Genomic DNA, 16,447 nt, shown 5'->3' on the forward strand with positions numbered 1-16,447 from the left:
TGTTATTTCTCAGGAGTCAAGCAGCTTGTTTTTGAGATATGGTCTCTTTTCAGCCAAGTAGGCTAGACTGGCTGGACAGGGAGTCCCAGGAATCCCACTGTCCACCATCCAACACCAGGATTACAAGCATGAGCCACCCTTTTTATATGGGTACTGGAGATACAACAATCGCTTTACTAACCAAGGCATCTCCCCAGACCACCACCCTGGACTTTTGATTGGGATTGCATTGAATATGCATATATATGACTTGAAGGAGAAATGGTGTGTCTGTAATATTATCCATTTTATAATATTGTGTTACTACCACATGGCCCTATGCAGCATGGATGTTCATCTGTCCATAAAGGTCTTTGAGTTCCCCTTACTACTTCAGTGTCTTAGTTATACTGTTCATGTGGGTGTTAAGTTATTTTTAGTGCCTTTTCTAGGTGGCTATTACTGGTGCAGAGAGCTGCTATCGATTTTTCATGAATTCTCCTTCTCCTCCCCCTCTTCTTCCTCCTCCTCTTCCACACCATCCTCTTCAGTTCTCTTGACACAGGCTGACGTAGCTCAGGTTAGCCTTGACTTGCTGTGTAGCCAAGGCTGGCCTGGAGCTCCTGATCCTCTGGTCTCTGCCTCCCAAGGTTCTGGAATCACAAGTGTGCACCACCACATTTGGTTTTCAGTAAGATTTTCCAGATCTTAATTTTCATACACTTCAAACACAGCTGAGCACAGCTGGCTAACTTTTTTGGGTCAAGGTTTTGTGTCTGTCTTCCAGAGTGAAAGGCCATTCAACGTCCCTCCTAATGTTGCTCTTAGGAGGTTTTGAGACCAAGTTTACTGTGTTAATCAGTGGTATGAGGATTACCAGCGGTCCTTTGAGAACTGTTTGCTTGGCTTTTAAAGTGGCAGGGTCAGGGACGCTTTGTCCCCTGTTGTTGGTTTTTCTAGACACTGAGTAGCCTGAGCTGGCCACAGACTCTCTCTGTCTCCCTGGTTGGCCTTTGCAGCCTGCACACTCTATCTCCCACACATCACCATGCTTGATTTTGTCATTTAAAAATTTGTTAAATCTGTGTGTGTGTGTGTGTGTGTGTGTGTGTGTGTGTGTGTGTGTGTGTGTGTCCTCCCTTTTTCCCTCTTGTGACTTTAGCTCCAGGGAATCTGGGCCCTTTTCTGGCCTGTGTGGGCACGTACACACACACGGCACACACATGGCACACACGTGCACAGGCACATGGCAGCTAGCCCCAGACCTGTTTGATCTACATAGACTTAGTTTTAGGCTTTGTCCATGTACATCTGTGTTTACTTTTCCTTAGGTCTAGACCAGCAATTCTCAACCTGCCTAATACTGTGACCCTTTAATATAGTTTCCTCGTGTTGTGGTGACCCCAACCACAAAATTGTTTCATAGCTACTTCATAACTATAATTTTGCTACTGTTATGAATTGTAATGCAAATATCTGATAGGCAAGATATTGACCCAAAAGTTGAGAACCACTGGTCTAGAGCAAATTGTCTTAAACTGGGGCCCGTAACCCCAAATGGGGCAATGTCACTAAATGTGGAGTTGAGAAAAAGCTGTCTCAGTTTGAAATTTTGAGAAGGCTTTGTGTTGCTATATATGAATGGATCCTTGTTTGTTTGTTCTTAATAGAGAATATTGTTCTTTTATAATGAATGGGCCACACTTCCATGCTGATATTGGCGGGGTGGCTTTCAGTTTTGTCGCTGAAAACACTAATAAGAATAAGGCTTCTTGAATAGCCTTGCACAAGCCTTCCTGTAGACTTTGTGCATCCCCATTTCTCCCATGTAATTGTGGCTATAAGTTTGATAAGTGTTTCATAAGAAACTGCCAAGTAGTGCTCCATTGCGGATACCATTTTATACTTGTCATAACAGCACACGAGTTCCCAGGAGATTCACACCTAACATTCAGTGCATCCATCTCATGGGCATGATTGGATAATTTGCCATTTACGTTGATCCGTTTGCATTTCTTTGATTGACGGGTTGATGCTGAGGGCAGCTCTTCTTGTACTGACCATTTATAGATCTTCTTTTGGGGAAGGTGGAGTTATTAGTTATTGTAGGCTTACAAAAGTTCATTACGTGTTCTGAAGATGAGCCCTCATCAGATGTAGACACTGGAAATATGCTTTTCCAGCCTATGATTTCCTACTGGATTTCATAATGGCTTTATTGGTTTTTCTCTATACTTGCGTGTTTTGTTGTTTCTTGAGCTCTACTCTTATTTTCTTCTATCATCATTATCATTTGTTGTTGTCTGTTTGCTTTGAGTCAGGGTCTGGAACTGTAGCCTCGTCTGGCTTTGAGCTGGGGACTATCCCCCTGCCTCAGGCTCCTGAATGTTAGGATTACAGGCTGAGTCACCACGCCTGGCTCAACTAAACTGCTACTGTATTTTTATTTATGGCTTTTTTTCTATTTACCTTGAATTTATAATTTATTTTGTTATTCTTGTGTGTGTGCATATGTGTGCACGTGTTCTTTTTTGTTTTGTTTCATTTTGTTTTACGAGAGACAGGGTTTCTCTGTGTAGCTTTGTAGACCAGGCTGGCCTGGAACTCTGCCTCTGACTCCCAAGTGCACCACCACCACCACCCAGAATGTGTGTGTTCTTGTGAGTCCACACGCCATGGTGCATGTATCGAGGTCAGAGGATGCTTTGCGGGAGTCAGCTCTCATCCTCCACTGTGTTCTCCTGGTGCTCTGTGTACTTCAGGGAGTGTACAGCTTCATAGCTTCCAGGGAGTTCTGTCTCCACCTCCCACCTCACCATAGCATACTAGAATTAAAGGAGAATGCTATACCATGTCTGAGTTTATGTGTGGGTTCCAGGGAGCCAAACTCAGGTCATCAGGCTCGCATTATAAGTGCCTGGACCTGTGGAGACACATCACTGGGATGGGACTCAGGTCCTCATGCTCTCACTGCAAGTGCTTCACCAACCAAGGTACTTTCTCTAGCTCCTAAAAGACTTAGATGCTTTTGTTTTTGTTTTTTAAGACAGGGTTTCTCTGTGTAACAGCTGTGGCTGTCCTGGAACTTGCTCTGAAGACCAGGCTGGCCTTGAACTCACAGAGACCTGCCTGCCTCTGCCTCCCAAGTGCTGGGATTAAAGGCTTGTGCCACCAATGATCTGCTTAAAATGCCTGTATCATTGATTTTCTCCAACCTTCTTTTCTTTTTCTTTCTTTCTTTTTATTTTGTTTGTTTTATTTTGTTTTGTTTTTTTTGAGACAGGATTTTCTGTGTATCCTTGGCTGCCTGGAACTCACTTTGTAGACCAGGCTAGCCTTGAATTCACCATCTTCTTTTCTTTTGGCTTTTCTGAGATAGAGTTTTACTCTGTAACCCAGAATGGCCTAGAACTCATGGTAATCCTCCTGCCTTAGTTTCCTGAATACTGGGTTACAGTCATGGGCTACTGTGGCCGAGTACCTTTCTTCTTCTTCTTCTTCTTCTTCTTCTTCTTCTTCTTCTTCTTCTTCTTCTTCTTCTTCTTCTTCTTCTTCTTCTTCTCCTCCTCCTCCTCCTCCTCCTCCTCCTCCTCCTCCTCCTCCTCCTCCACCACCTCCTCCTCCTTCTTTAAAATAGGATTTCTCTGTATAACAGCCCTAGCTGTCCTAGAACTTGCTTTGTAGACCATGCTGGTCTTGAACTCACAGAAATCCACCTGCCTCTGCTTCCCAAGTGCTGGGATCGAAGGCCTGTGCTACCATGCATGAACTGGTAGAAGAATTTAAAGGCTATGATTTTCTCTCTGGGCACAACTTTACCTGCCCTCAGCAGATCTTGACAGCCTGTGTCTTCACTATCATTTAGTTCAAACTTTAACTTTCAGTTTTCCTTCTCCAACCTTTGGGCTTTATTGCAAGTGTATTGTTTCATTTTCAAACACTTAAGATTTTTCTAAACATTTATTTGAATTTTAACTTATTACCACTGTGGTCAGATCCATTTTATGTACCAATATCTGGTATATCCTGGCAACTGCAGGGTAGGCTTTTGAAAAGAATGTGTATTCTACAATCTCTGTATGGTGTTCTATAAATATTAATTAGATCAAATTGGTTGGTAGTGGCTTCTGAATCTTTTATATCTACTTGTGCCATTTCTGAAAAAGAATGTTCATATCTTCAACTATGATTTTGCTGTATCTGTTCCTCCCTGTAGTTCTGATTTTTTTTATTTCCTTATTTACTTTGCTTCAGATATTTAACAGCTATGTTTAAGTGATGTAACATATTTTGTATTGGTCTGTCTTTGGGATGAAATAATTCTCTCATTATGAAATTTCTGAGTTTCTCATCCTTCCTCTCCCCTTTTATTCCAGCCCAGCCTGTGCCTTTGTACTCAGGGTATCACTTTTGTAGAAAGCATGCCTCTTGAAGAAGGCAAGCCCTTCCTTCTGGCATCCACGCTGCTCTGTGCAGCTCACACCAAAGGCTCCTCCCAGGGATGTGCCCTCCACATCTGTCTGCCCATCCTGCTATGATAGGCAAAGATGTCTCTAGTTCCCTATCTGATTACAAAAATTAATCAAACAAAAATCTCACTGCTGTTGTGAGCGTCCTTGTGCAGGTGGCCCTATCTGGGGACAAATCCTCATGGGATTTGCAGGCTCACTTGTGTCTTGCTAGGGCTTCATCTAATAGGTAGCCAGATTTAATAGTGTGCCCAGGGCTTGGGTACAGATTAGTGGTAGAACACTCACCCAGCCTGTGTAAAGTGCTGCATTCAAGTTCAGTGTCACAAAAGTTTTAAAAACCCAGTATGTCTATATGGAGATGGGCATGACCGAAGAGAGGGAAAAAGAGGTGGAGAAGTTAACTTGAAGAGGGCCCAGGCTTGAGGACTGGGACCCACTGACTACATGGAAGAGTTCACCTTAACTAAGGACAGGGCACCACACTGTGGAGAAGGAGGGGAAGCATACAGGTGGGTGGTCTGCAAAGCACTTTGGGGAATTTCCCCTTGGGTACATCCTCTAAATCAGCAGTTTGAAACCTGTGAGTCACACACAACGCCTTTGTTGAGTGGAACAACCCTTTCACAGGGGTCACCTAAGACCATCAAAGGACATGTACTTACATCGTGATTCATAACAGTAGCAAAATTGCAGTTATGAAGTAGCGACTAAAATAATTATATGGTTGGGATCACCACAAGATGAGAAAGTGAATTAAAAAGGTCCCAGCATTGGGAAGGTTGAGAACCACTGCTCTAAATGATGCAGGAGCACAGAAACATAAGAGAAGGAAGAGATCACATTTTCACCTAGAAGCCAGCGTATGTAGTTGGCCAGGGTAACATGAGGAGCTTCTGAGGCTGGGCCTCCCCGTGTGTGCAGGCTGCCCTGAGGCCTGGCAGGCAGGCTGTACAGTCTCTGACTGACCTTGCTGGTAGAGACATGGATGTGGTACAAAGAATCTTCTACACTTCTGTCAGTGGAAGACGAAGCACTTTGAGAACTTGTTACCCACAAGGGGTAGGCACTGGCAGTTCTCTTGTCCAGAGGGTGTTTTTGTTTTTGTTTTTGTTTTTGTTTTTGTTTTTTGTATTGTGAACAAGATACATGCCACTCCCAAGAAAATGTATGGGGGGGGTCTGATAACTACAACAAATTACCAGAAGTCTCATTCTATCGCAATGCAGCCCCGGCACACACTCTGGTGTGCTGTTTTGTTTGTTTGTCTTTAACAAAAATGGGAATTATAGAAATGGGAATAATGACCTTGCCCCTACCCAGCTATGCAGCAAGCTCATCAGGCTAGGGTGGACCAAGATGGGTGTCTTTCCCATTCCTGGTGAGGTCAAGGAGGGCTGCATGGAAGAGAGAGTCTAAAAATAGTGTCTTGTCATGAGATCTTTCTCTCATGTCTCCCTCCTATGTGGCTGAGGAGTAGATATGTTCGGGGAATAGAGAAGGACCTACACCATGGAGGAACAGAGACTTAGAACAGCCAAAAGGCACAACCCCTCAGGGTCCCTTTCATTATAGTCCCTCCATCTGTGCTGTGCACTGCCAGCATGACTGCACAGGGTGGTCACACAAGGAAATTCTCTCCACCTTCTCTTTCTACCTGTGTCCTGGTTCCTGCCCACACCACATGTCTCTCTCCATGCTGGGTCTATGTCCTCCTCCAGACAGCAGTGACAGTGAACTGGAGTTGTCCACGGTGCGACACCAGCCAGAGGGCTTGGACCAGCTGCAGGCCCTAACCAAGTTCACCAAGAAGGAGCTGCAGTCCCTTTATCGAGGCTTTAAGAATGTGAGTGCCCCTGTGTCCCCAGTCCCCATTAGAGTCTCTAGGGAGCCTGACCTACCTTCCTGCCTCCTACCCGGGAAATGGGGTCTTTGTGGGCCTCATATTTTGTGGGAGAGTTATTGGGGGGATCAGCATGGATACTGGGAAAGCCACCATGATCTTCTGTGAGGGCCTCTAATTCTGTACCAGTTGGGACAGCATTGACATGAAGGGAGCCTTCTGCCTTGCCTACAAAAATATTTCATTAACCCAAGGCTCAGAGGGGCACAGCTGTGCCTCAAGTAGTAGGTACCTCATCCTCCCAAAGGGTGGACAGAGGTCAGCCCTGTGGAGTCAGGCATGGATCCAGAAGTGGTCAAGGCCACTGAGAGGTGTGTCTTCTCACTGCAGGAGTGTCCCACAGGCCTGGTGGATGAAGAGACCTTCAAAGTCATCTACTCACAGTTCTTCCCCCAGGGAGGTAAGTCCATGGCCAGGCCTCCCCCATGACTTCCAAGCCCTGACTGTGCCCCTTTTCTGGGGAGGGAGCCTCATGACCATACCCAACTTCCTAGCCACCCTTCCCTTTTGGAGAGGGCCTGATGCTGCTTCTGACCTACCAGAGAGGAACCACCACCGGTCATGAGCTCCAGGCAGGACTGTGTGAGATTGGAACAGACGATCAGATAACCCAACTCCAGCCTTGCCCTGTCTCTCTGCAGATGCCACCACCTATGCACACTTCCTCTTCAATGCCTTTGATGCTGATGGGAACGGGGCCATCCACTTTGAGGTATGCCCCTGCTGACCCACATGTCCTGCCCCTGTGGTCTTCGGAGTGGTCCCCAAGCCCCAGTACCAACTTCTTAGGGCTGTTGATGGGTAGAGCCTTTCACATGTCACTCAGGACACAAGTGGACTGCTGGCAGTTAGCTAGCTTTCTCTTCCATTCTGGGAGTTAGCCAGCCAGGGAAGCTGGCAGGGAGCCAACACAATTCTACATTTTTAAAAGAGGTGAAGGATTTTTAAATTTTTCTTTGCCATGTATTTGGGGAGAGGCACATGCCACAGCAAGTGTGTGGAGGGAGTCACTTGCAGGGAGTCAGTTTTCTTCTACCATTTGGGTCCTGGAGATTGAACTCAGGTTGTCAGGCTTGGTGGCAAGTGCCCTTAACATTTTACCAACCCTTGGTTTGGGTTCTTTGAGACCAGGTCTCTCTGGATAATCCAGGCTGGCCTCAAACTAGTAATCCTCCTGCCTGAGCCTCCAGAGTGCTGGAGTACAGCCATGAGCTACCATGCCGGGCTCTCAAATGGATCAAGGTTTAATAGTGGGGTTTCAAATCATTGTTCCTGAACGTATTACTAAGCAAACAGGTCAGAAACACCCAGAAAACATATTGAGTGATCTTAAGGCCTCCAGGTTGTTATCCCAGCTAGATATCATGAGTGATAGCCAGTGTTGCTCAGAGTGGGGAAGAAGCCAGAACCCTCCCCCTCTCCACGTCATTCCAGACAGCCTGGGCTCCCCATGGGCAGTGGTATCATGGGTCCCTCCCAGGCCTGGCCACATGCAGTCATTTGAGACAGGCCCCATCTGTGGAGCCAGGTCCCTAAAAATAGCTGCAGGAGAAAAGCTGAAACCTCTTCGGAGAGGACCTCACTGAGAGCTAGCCTGATCGATAAGTGCCCCAGCTTGGCTTCCAAGGCCAAGGGCGGCCAGCAGGAAAGCGGTCTAGCAAGCACACAGCTCAGAAAGGCCATGAACAGCCAGGCTGGGGTAATAATAACTCGTCAATAATGCCACTGGGTTATTTTTACACAGCACCAGCCACAGTGCTACGCTGGATGGGCCTGGGAGCCTGGGCTCTGCTCTGTGACCACAGCCCCCGCCCCAACCAGAAGAGCCATGGCCTATGTATACACACTGTGTTGTTACCACTTATTTTCAATAACACCTGAAACACCAAAGTCATTGTGCATAGAAAAGATAATGAGAACATGGAGCTAGCCGGGAACTGTGTGACCTTCCCAGGCTTCCCCTGTGGCCAGTTCCTGGGGTCCCCCCTCCCCCCGCTACAGAGCCTCTTGGAGGAGCATGGAAAGGAATCCATCGAGAGGTACCCAGTCACAACCATGTGGGAGAGCTTTACTTACTCATCAGTGAGCCCTTCAGTCAGCTTCCAAGGACCCCTTTGTGTGTCCATGGGCCCGGAAGATCATGGTGCCTACCCTCTCCTGTGATCATCACTTACTGTCCATGTGGACCCTTCCTATATGACACAGAGAGGGATCTTGGAGTAGGTGATGTGTCTGGGAAGTAGGCCACGTCAGCCGCTGAGATGGGGCCTCTGCCACCTTCTTAGGCCATCCAGCACTGCTATCTTTCAGTCTTCCACACACTTCTCAGGGGACTGAGGAACTTCCTGGTTGTGGCATTCTGCTCTGGGAAGCATTCTGCAGGAAGGGAGGGTCACATGTCTCCCCTGCTCCATCGTAGTGTATGTCCCACAGGCCAGGATCCCAGGAGCCTCCTGATCTTCTCAGGTGGGTGGAGGGTGCTCTGGCAGACACTCAACCTAACTCAACACCTCAGAACCTTCCTGAAAAAAAAAATTACAACTTCTCATCCCTTGACAAAATGAGAATGACAACAACAAAAACAGTAAAAATAGCAAACCCCAGCAGAGCCAAGTGGATGTGGTCCCGGGTCCCTCCCTCGTTCCCTGCTGTGGACAGTGCTGAACATGGATGTGCTTTAACAGTCCATGCCACAAAGGCCCTTTTCAATTCAGCTAGTTCATCTTGCCAGAAAAGCACAGAGCTTTCCAAACACTTCAGTAACTATGGGTGCCTCCTGGGTACCCAGCTTAGAAATGGCATTGGACAAGCTACTCCATTTGGAAAGCGAAGCCATCACATATCTGGCCGGTGTAGCCACTTCTTTGTACGGTACACTTACCCTATAATGGCTTCCATGTTACTAACCAAGTTGGCCTCCCTAATATGGTGTGAACTTTCATCACCCTTAGTTCTTACCAGCTTCTTTATGTTCATCTTTGGAATCTTGACTTGGAAGCCTGGGTATGCCCCGATACCTTTTGGGGGCTTACACCTTGGAGACCGCAGTTCAGACTGATGAAATTATGAAATTATGCTGCTTATCTTGACAAATGAGGCCCTCCGGTGGTCTTACAGGGGCAGTCAGTCTGTTAGCAGGCTCTGTTAGCTGAGGGCTATGTAGCTAAACGCAAGGTTTCTAGAAGATAGGAGGGTGCTGGCGCTCCCTTGTGGCCTACTTGAGAAGGATCGCTCCCAAAGCTAGACACCGCACCCCTCCCTCAGCCTCCCACAGGGAAAGCCTGTCGGGTGAGCAGTGTGAAGGTGGATTGTTACCACTTCAGGGATGACTTTAAATCTTCCTTGCTTTGGTAAACCACACCCACACTTTGGTAATTATTTCCCAAGCTGAAAGAGTGTAAAAAATACCACCTTGTTTCTCCTTTGAATAGTTTTTTTTCATGACCCCCAAGACCAGTAGACTGACAGGGCAGACTTTAGGCCCATACACCAAAGTTTTAGGCCTCAGGTCTCCCTGTAACATGTTTCCATGACTCTTCTGGGCTGTCCTCTCTAGATTTGATGTCTTAAGCCTCCCTGAGCACACACCTTTTCCATCCTCCTCTTGACAACTGACTGCAGGATTCAGGTTGTAGTGTGAGTGATACCCAGCTCCATCGGGCCCCATGGGACCGCTTCCTCTTTCCCCCAGGTCAAGTCCCCTAGACTGAGGAATCTTTTAACTTCTTCCTGGCTTTGCTCTCTTTTCAAGGGCGCATCTTCCAGCAGCTCCTTGGAAAGAGTATGTGGGAAGTGACTTTTGAGACACTGGGTATCCAGAACTACCTTTATCCCTTCCTGTCTTTCATGCTTCGTGGACTAGAACTTGTGGGGAGGTTGTTTCTCAGGCTTCATTCCCCCAGGGCTATTGTTCAACAAGCCCCACCAGATGATTCTGATCAGGTGTGTGGACCTTATTGACAAGGATGGATGATTGACGGATGGATGGATGATTGATATTGATTGGTTTCTCCAAGTTGGCTTTGTGTTTCTCCATGGAATCCCTCTCTTGGCAGCCAGTTTTGCTAAGGTTCACCAGGACCTGTGCCATGGGTTCAGCTGCAGCTGATCTCACACACTGTGCCAGTTGCAGGGTTGGGGGTGGGGCCTGGGAACTTAGCTTTGCCTTTGGGAAATCTTTCCCAATTTCTCTGACTCACTTTGCTGCATTTTTTTTTCTGGTTCTGCCTGGAGTTTCTGTCCTGGTGCTGTCCCCTGGGATCTCTCTCTCTCTCTCTCTCTCTCTCTCTCTCTCTCCTCTCTCTCTCTCTCTCTCTCTCTGTGTGTGTGTGTGTGTGTGTGTGTGTGTGTGTGTGTGTGTGTGTGTCCCCACTTCCTGGAAGACCCCACTTGTTCCTCCAAACCCTCTTTTGTCATTTTTTGATCCCTACCAACCGTTGAGCTCTTTCTGGTCTTAGTCTTAGATTATTCCTCTCTCTTCTTTTCTAAACAGTGTCCTATTTTTGTTGTAAGGCATGCCAGGTTTCTAACCTCTGCATCTCCTTGTTTTTGTTATGTTTTTTTCTTCTAGAATGTTCTGTTCCTTACAAATTGCTTTTCTGTTTTCCATGGTCTCTCCTTCTTGTCATACAGGCTTCCTTGTGGCCAGAAAGGCTCATCTGGGAGTAGGGATTGAATCCTTTGAGGCTCTACCCTGTCCCTCTGCAGCCTCCATTGGCAGTTCCCCAGGACATCCCCTTCCTTTCAGAATAGCCAAAGAGGACCCTGTGGTGGGGAGGAGAAAAGAGCTTGCTTCCCATGCCTTCCAGCTGGGATTCGTACACAGCGACAGTGTGAACATTCGCATCTTGTCATGTTATCTGTCACGTCCCACAGGTGGCGGTAGTCTACCAGTTTGACTCTGAACACTGTGCACTTTGCTTGTTAAGCTAAAAGTGTTCCAAGACCTTTGACTTGTAGATGCTTAGTGGACTAAAGTAGAACACTCTGCGGTGTTGAAGGAGCACCCCAGACATACATGAGATGAGCACAAGACCCCAAACTAGCAGCTGGGTCTCTGCTTGAGTCAATATTGGTGACTATGCAAGCACACACACACATACACACACGCAAACGCACACACACACACACATACACACACACACACACACACACACACACACACACACACACTGCCATATACACGGGCACAGTTATGTATGTGCTCACACACGTAAGGACACACAACCTCACACATGTGCACACACACTCACGTGCTGACCACCTGAATGGACACATCTGTCACTCAACCGTGGAAGACTCTCATTTGAAGGAGTGTGACTTTCAGTGGGAGTCACATGGAGGGCTGGAAAGGGAACCCCAGCCATGGCTGCTGCTCCTTACCCTCCCTCCCTCCCTCTACAGGACTTCGTGGTTGGGCTCTCCATCCTGCTCCGAGGGACGGTCCATGAGAAGCTCAAGTGGGCCTTCAATCTCTATGACATTAACAAGGATGGTTACATCACCAAAGAGGTACTGGGTTGGCAGACCTTCCTGTCCCTCCTCTCCTGAGCTCCTGGCTCCCCTTTTCTTCTGATGCCACTAGTCCGGTGATTCTCAGCCCTGCCTTGTGACCTCACCACACAGTCCCACAGACGGTCTGGTTTGGCCCAAGCATTTTCATCTGAAACCATCACTGTAGCTTCTTGTTTGGAGAAGTTACCTAACATAAAAATCTATCTCCAGTTTCTCTTGGGAGTCATTGTATAGGAGGAGACAGCTTACTCTCTGTAGCTGGCAGGCACCTCAAACTCACTCACCACTGTCCTGGTGGTAGCCTGGCCCTTGGGGGTAACACTCCAAACCCCCAGGCATGTCTGCAGTGGAAGCAGCTCATACAGCCCTGTCCTCCAGGAGATGCTGGCCATCATGAAATCCATCTATGACATGATGGGCCGCCACACCTACCCTGTCCTGCGGGAGGACGCACCTCTGGAGCATGTGGAGAGGTTCTTCCAGGTGTGTGAATCCTGCTCTTTGATGGGGAGGAGAGGCAGCCCTAGTGAGCCTCTTACTCTCGCTGAGCCTTCAGCCAATGCTAGTGAAGAGATGTAGCTGGGCTTCCCCACCCTAGCTGATGGTCAGAGTCCCTTGGGGGAGTGAATGAAACCCAGGCCCCATCCTGGCGAACTTCATCTGGAAAATGAAGTACTCTGGGCAACTAGAGGTGCCACCACACAGGGACCAGTGTTTCAGTGCCTTTGGGGACATATTCAGAGCAAGTACCTTCCTCCCACCCTACCTGAGTAGTATTGAGGTTGCCTCTATTCTGAGGTGCTGAAGGAGCCAATGGTTTCCATTTTACTTCTGTCATCCTGTGCCTCTGAAGCACTGGCCTCTGTCCCAAAGTTGAGGTATTAGATAGGCTCAGAGGGAATGCTGGGACGCTGAGCTAAGATGAGCCAGCAGGAGTCCCCTAAGCAGGCCATCTGAGGAACACCAAGGGTTAGGTTGGCTGGAAAGGATGGGAAATAGTTGAGTTGGAGGAAGGCCCCCACCCCAACAGTGTACTCAGGCTGGAGTAGGGGAAGGCCCTAAGGGAGACAGACTTACCTTGGGCATGGCTTGGGTTGCAGAAAATGGACAAGAACCAGGATGGAGTGGTGACCATTGACGAGTTTCTGGAGACCTGTCAAAAGGTAGGTGGCTGGGCTTGGAGTCCTCTGTGGTCTCTGTCTCTGTCCTCTCCGTGTCTCTGTCTCTGTCTCTCTCTTTCTCTTTCTCTCCCCCCTCTCTGTGTGTATGTGTGTTTCTCTCTCTCTTTCCCTCCCTCCCTCTTCACACACAGGATCCTGCCAGGGCACAAGGAGGATGCCTTGCTGTCCCCTGAACTTTTCCTCTCCCTCCTTCACCCAGTCCTGACCCCCAGACCCTCTCTCACCTTTTCTCATGACACCTCCAGTCAGAGAGTGAACATGGGGTCAGCAGGAGGGTGATCAGCCCACTGTTCCCCAGACAGAATCACACTAAAGGAAAGGTTTCCAGAGCTTCCTTGGCTCTGCTGCTGGCCCTCCTCTCAGAGTCCTCGGGGACAGGAAACACACACCACTGCCTCCTGCCTCTCAACCACCCCTGGTCCCTGACTGACTTGCAACCAGGAGGGTTTTGTGCATCAGTGATGGCCCTGCAGTCTATCACCATGGATGACAGACTGTACCTTGCCACTTGGGCTCTGGGACCTGCTACTCCCCACTTCTCCTCAGTACCCCATCTCCCCAGTGAGACATAGTCCCTGACAGGAATCTGTACTTAGTCAGGACTGGGGACTGCCACTGCCCTGCCCAGCTCCTGACCATCCTCTCCTTTCTCCATACAGGACGAGAACATCATGAGCTCCATGCAACTGTTTGAGAATGTCATCTAGGACACATGGGAGGGGACCCTGGGTGGTCATTGCTTCTCAGCCCGGAGAAGCCTCAATCCTGCCTCACATGAGCAGCCTCTATGAGAAACATTTTTCTAATATATTTGCAAAAACTGAACAGTTTACTCCCAAGACAGACACACAGACACAGTCTTTCTCTTTATCACACACACACACACACACACACACACACACACACACACACACACACACACACGGTTCCTCTGGCTTGGCAGAGGAGGTGGCAGCCAGAAGGCACCCCCAGCTATTCCCAGGTCAATAGATGAGGCTACCTCTGGGGTGGCCAGCCCTGGATGTTACACAGAAGGAGCTCAGAGCCCAAGAGGGCTTGGTCTACAAAAGCGAAGGTCCCTTGTGTCCTTTCTACTGCTTGAGAGACCAGGCTACTCCCTGCCCATGGACCTATGTTTCTAGGAAGTTCCCAGAAACCCTGCAGGGACCAAGAGGGAAGAGGTCTGAGTAGTGATAAAATGATGGTTTGATCGAAGCTGAGCCTGTAGCTTCATGCTAATGCTCATCTGGGGTCCTAGAACCGCAGGGCCAGGCCACCTATTGTGGGCTGAGTGGCCTTTGGGCTATGTCCTTTAAGAGCAGGGCAGGATGGAGGGTTTTGGAGACGCTGGGGGAACAAATTGTCCACACTATTGGGTGACGGACCAGACTATCAGCTGGCCAATGGGAATGTGGTGGGCGGAGCTCTCCCAACTCCTACCAGGCTGGCCTCTCCAAGGTCCTCTTTGGTTCTAGAGGGGGGGTCACCTGGCTCAGGGACTGATAACCAGGGAACTGGACTGTATGGGAAAGGCCTGGGGGTGGAGGGGGGTTCCCTCCTCTTCCCTGGCCACTTGCCACCCAGTTCCTTGTCACAATGGATAGGCCACAGCACTGTGGCTGCCCTTGAAAAGGCTCATCCCAACCCATACAAAAAGCACAAACACCCTAGCATCTCAGGCCATGCCCACAAGGGGAAGCAGGGGGCTCCCTGGTTGGGGGTGGGGATCTGTGTCCCCGCAGCCCTGACTCAGTGACCCGAGGAAGAATCCATCCTGTGCCTCAGAGCCTTGGGGGTCTCACAGCTCTTCCCCAGCCCAGCTCGCCAACATTCTAAAGCACAAACCTGAGGACTGTGCTCGCCTGAGCTGCACCCTGGGGATGGGAGACCACATCAGCTCTAAGCTGAAGCTAGCCATGAGCATGGGGACCTGTGACCAGGCAAGGTCAACAGACCCTCAGGAGGAGAGAGAGCTGTTCCTGCCTGCCCAGGCCTCCCCCATAAGGGACCATGTCCCAGGCAGCATGTTACCCAGAGGAACATTCCCACAAAATACATTCCATCAACTGCAGCCCAGTCTCTGCCCAGGCCCAGTTCTGAGAGTCCCTGGGTGTTCCCCAGAAGGCCAGCCCCAGGATAAGGGAAGTCTCCAGAGGAAAGGCAGGGTGACAGTGACCCCCATACACAGGTGGACTCCCATCTCAGGGCTGCACTGATCCCATCTCCATCCTGATTGGGGGTCCCCTTCACCCCATCTAGAGACCATCAGCTTTCCCTGGCTCAGGGACCTCCCCTACCCCAGCCTGGCCCTTCCCACTGGGGTTCCTGTGCTTGTGAGAAACCAAGGCCACAGGAGAAGATTACCATTCTAGCCTGCCCCACCCCTTAGCCTCTGGCTGCACGCCCAACCAGGGGGTCTGTCCCCCTTGCAGGGGGACACAGACTGGCCGCATGTCTGCATGGCAGAAGCGTCTCCCTTGGGTGCAGCCTGGGAGGGTGGTTCCTGTCTCAGTGCCCACCAATATTCAGTCCTATATATTTTAATAAAATAAACTTGACAAAGGAGACGGACTCTCTTCAGATTTATCAGAACTGTCCAGTCAGTCATTCCCTCCCTGCTGCTGTCAACTACCAGTGGCTTGATGGTGAATGCAGACAGATGGCTTTGAGGGAGGAAATATCCAGAAATCCTCAGGCTTTCAATGTGACATCACTGAGAAGAAAAAAGGCGTACACCATAGGCCCTGGGGACCTTCAATGGATGCTCCGGTGCTGTTGTCTTGAACACACAAGACTGTGGAACACAGCGGCTTTCTGCGATGTCATTTATATTTCATCCCCAGATCATTTTTCTTCCCAAATGCAGAAAGTCATTTCTGGGTGTCCTCTGGCAAGGGAAGGCAGGTCATGTGGAAAGGAGGCAGGAAAGAGATGGTGTTGTAGCCTGGATGGGAGAGTGCTTACCTAGCAATCATAGAGCCCCGTGTAAACTGGGTATCACACACTTGTAATCCCAGCACTCAGGCAGTAGAGGCAGGAGGACCAAGAATCAACTGCATGGTCAGCGTGAGTCCAGCCTGGGCTGCAGGGGACTTTGTGTATGTATAGTCATGGGCAGCCCAGCAGGGAGAGGACTCACTCTGTCGTAGGCGTTGGAGGATGGTGGCCAGGTGGACATTTGTGGCTGAACAGACAGATACTTGGAACAGGCAGGTGATGGGGTGATATAGTACTTTGCAAGGGGCCCCGCTGGACAGCAGACTGTGGAGTGGGTGACAGAACAAGATGGGTACTGTAAGGCAATCCCAGAGGGTCCTGGGCCATCCGTGTTAAGGAATTACTGGGATTACACCCGGCCCAAGGAGCAGCCAATCCACTAGCACCCTGTGACAGTTATTGGG

The 16,447-nt window shown here is 49.2% G+C and overlaps 1 protein-coding gene across 2 annotated transcripts in view; it reads left to right on the top strand.

Annotated features, from left to right (window-relative positions):
• The window catches only part of Kcnip3 (potassium voltage-gated channel interacting protein 3), a 68,650-nt gene extending 53,039 nt beyond the window's left edge, over positions 1–15,611 (top strand). Inside the window, exons 3-9 of one of the 2 annotated variants that reach the window (XM_027421891.2) lie at positions 6,174–6,294; positions 6,682–6,751; positions 6,993–7,063; positions 11,755–11,862; positions 12,244–12,348; positions 12,966–13,028; positions 13,706–15,611. In XM_027421891.2, coding sequence (XP_027277692.1) covers positions 6,174–6,294; positions 6,682–6,751; positions 6,993–7,063; positions 11,755–11,862; positions 12,244–12,348; positions 12,966–13,028; positions 13,706–13,753 — 586 coding nt within the window. In that variant the 3' untranslated portion in view covers positions 13,754–15,611. Of the gene's footprint in view, positions 1–6,169; positions 6,295–6,681; positions 6,752–6,992; positions 7,064–11,754; positions 11,863–12,243; positions 12,349–12,965; positions 13,029–13,705 lie in introns of both variants that reach the window. The other variant, XM_027421893.2, reaches the window with a different exon arrangement.
• Positions 15,612–16,447: the final 836 nt, after the last annotated feature.

This window comes from Cricetulus griseus, chromosome 6, assembly GCF_003668045.3.
Source record: "Cricetulus griseus strain 17A/GY chromosome 6, alternate assembly CriGri-PICRH-1.0, whole genome shotgun sequence".
Classification (NCBI taxonomy): Eukaryota; Metazoa; Chordata; class Mammalia; order Rodentia; family Cricetidae; genus Cricetulus; species Cricetulus griseus.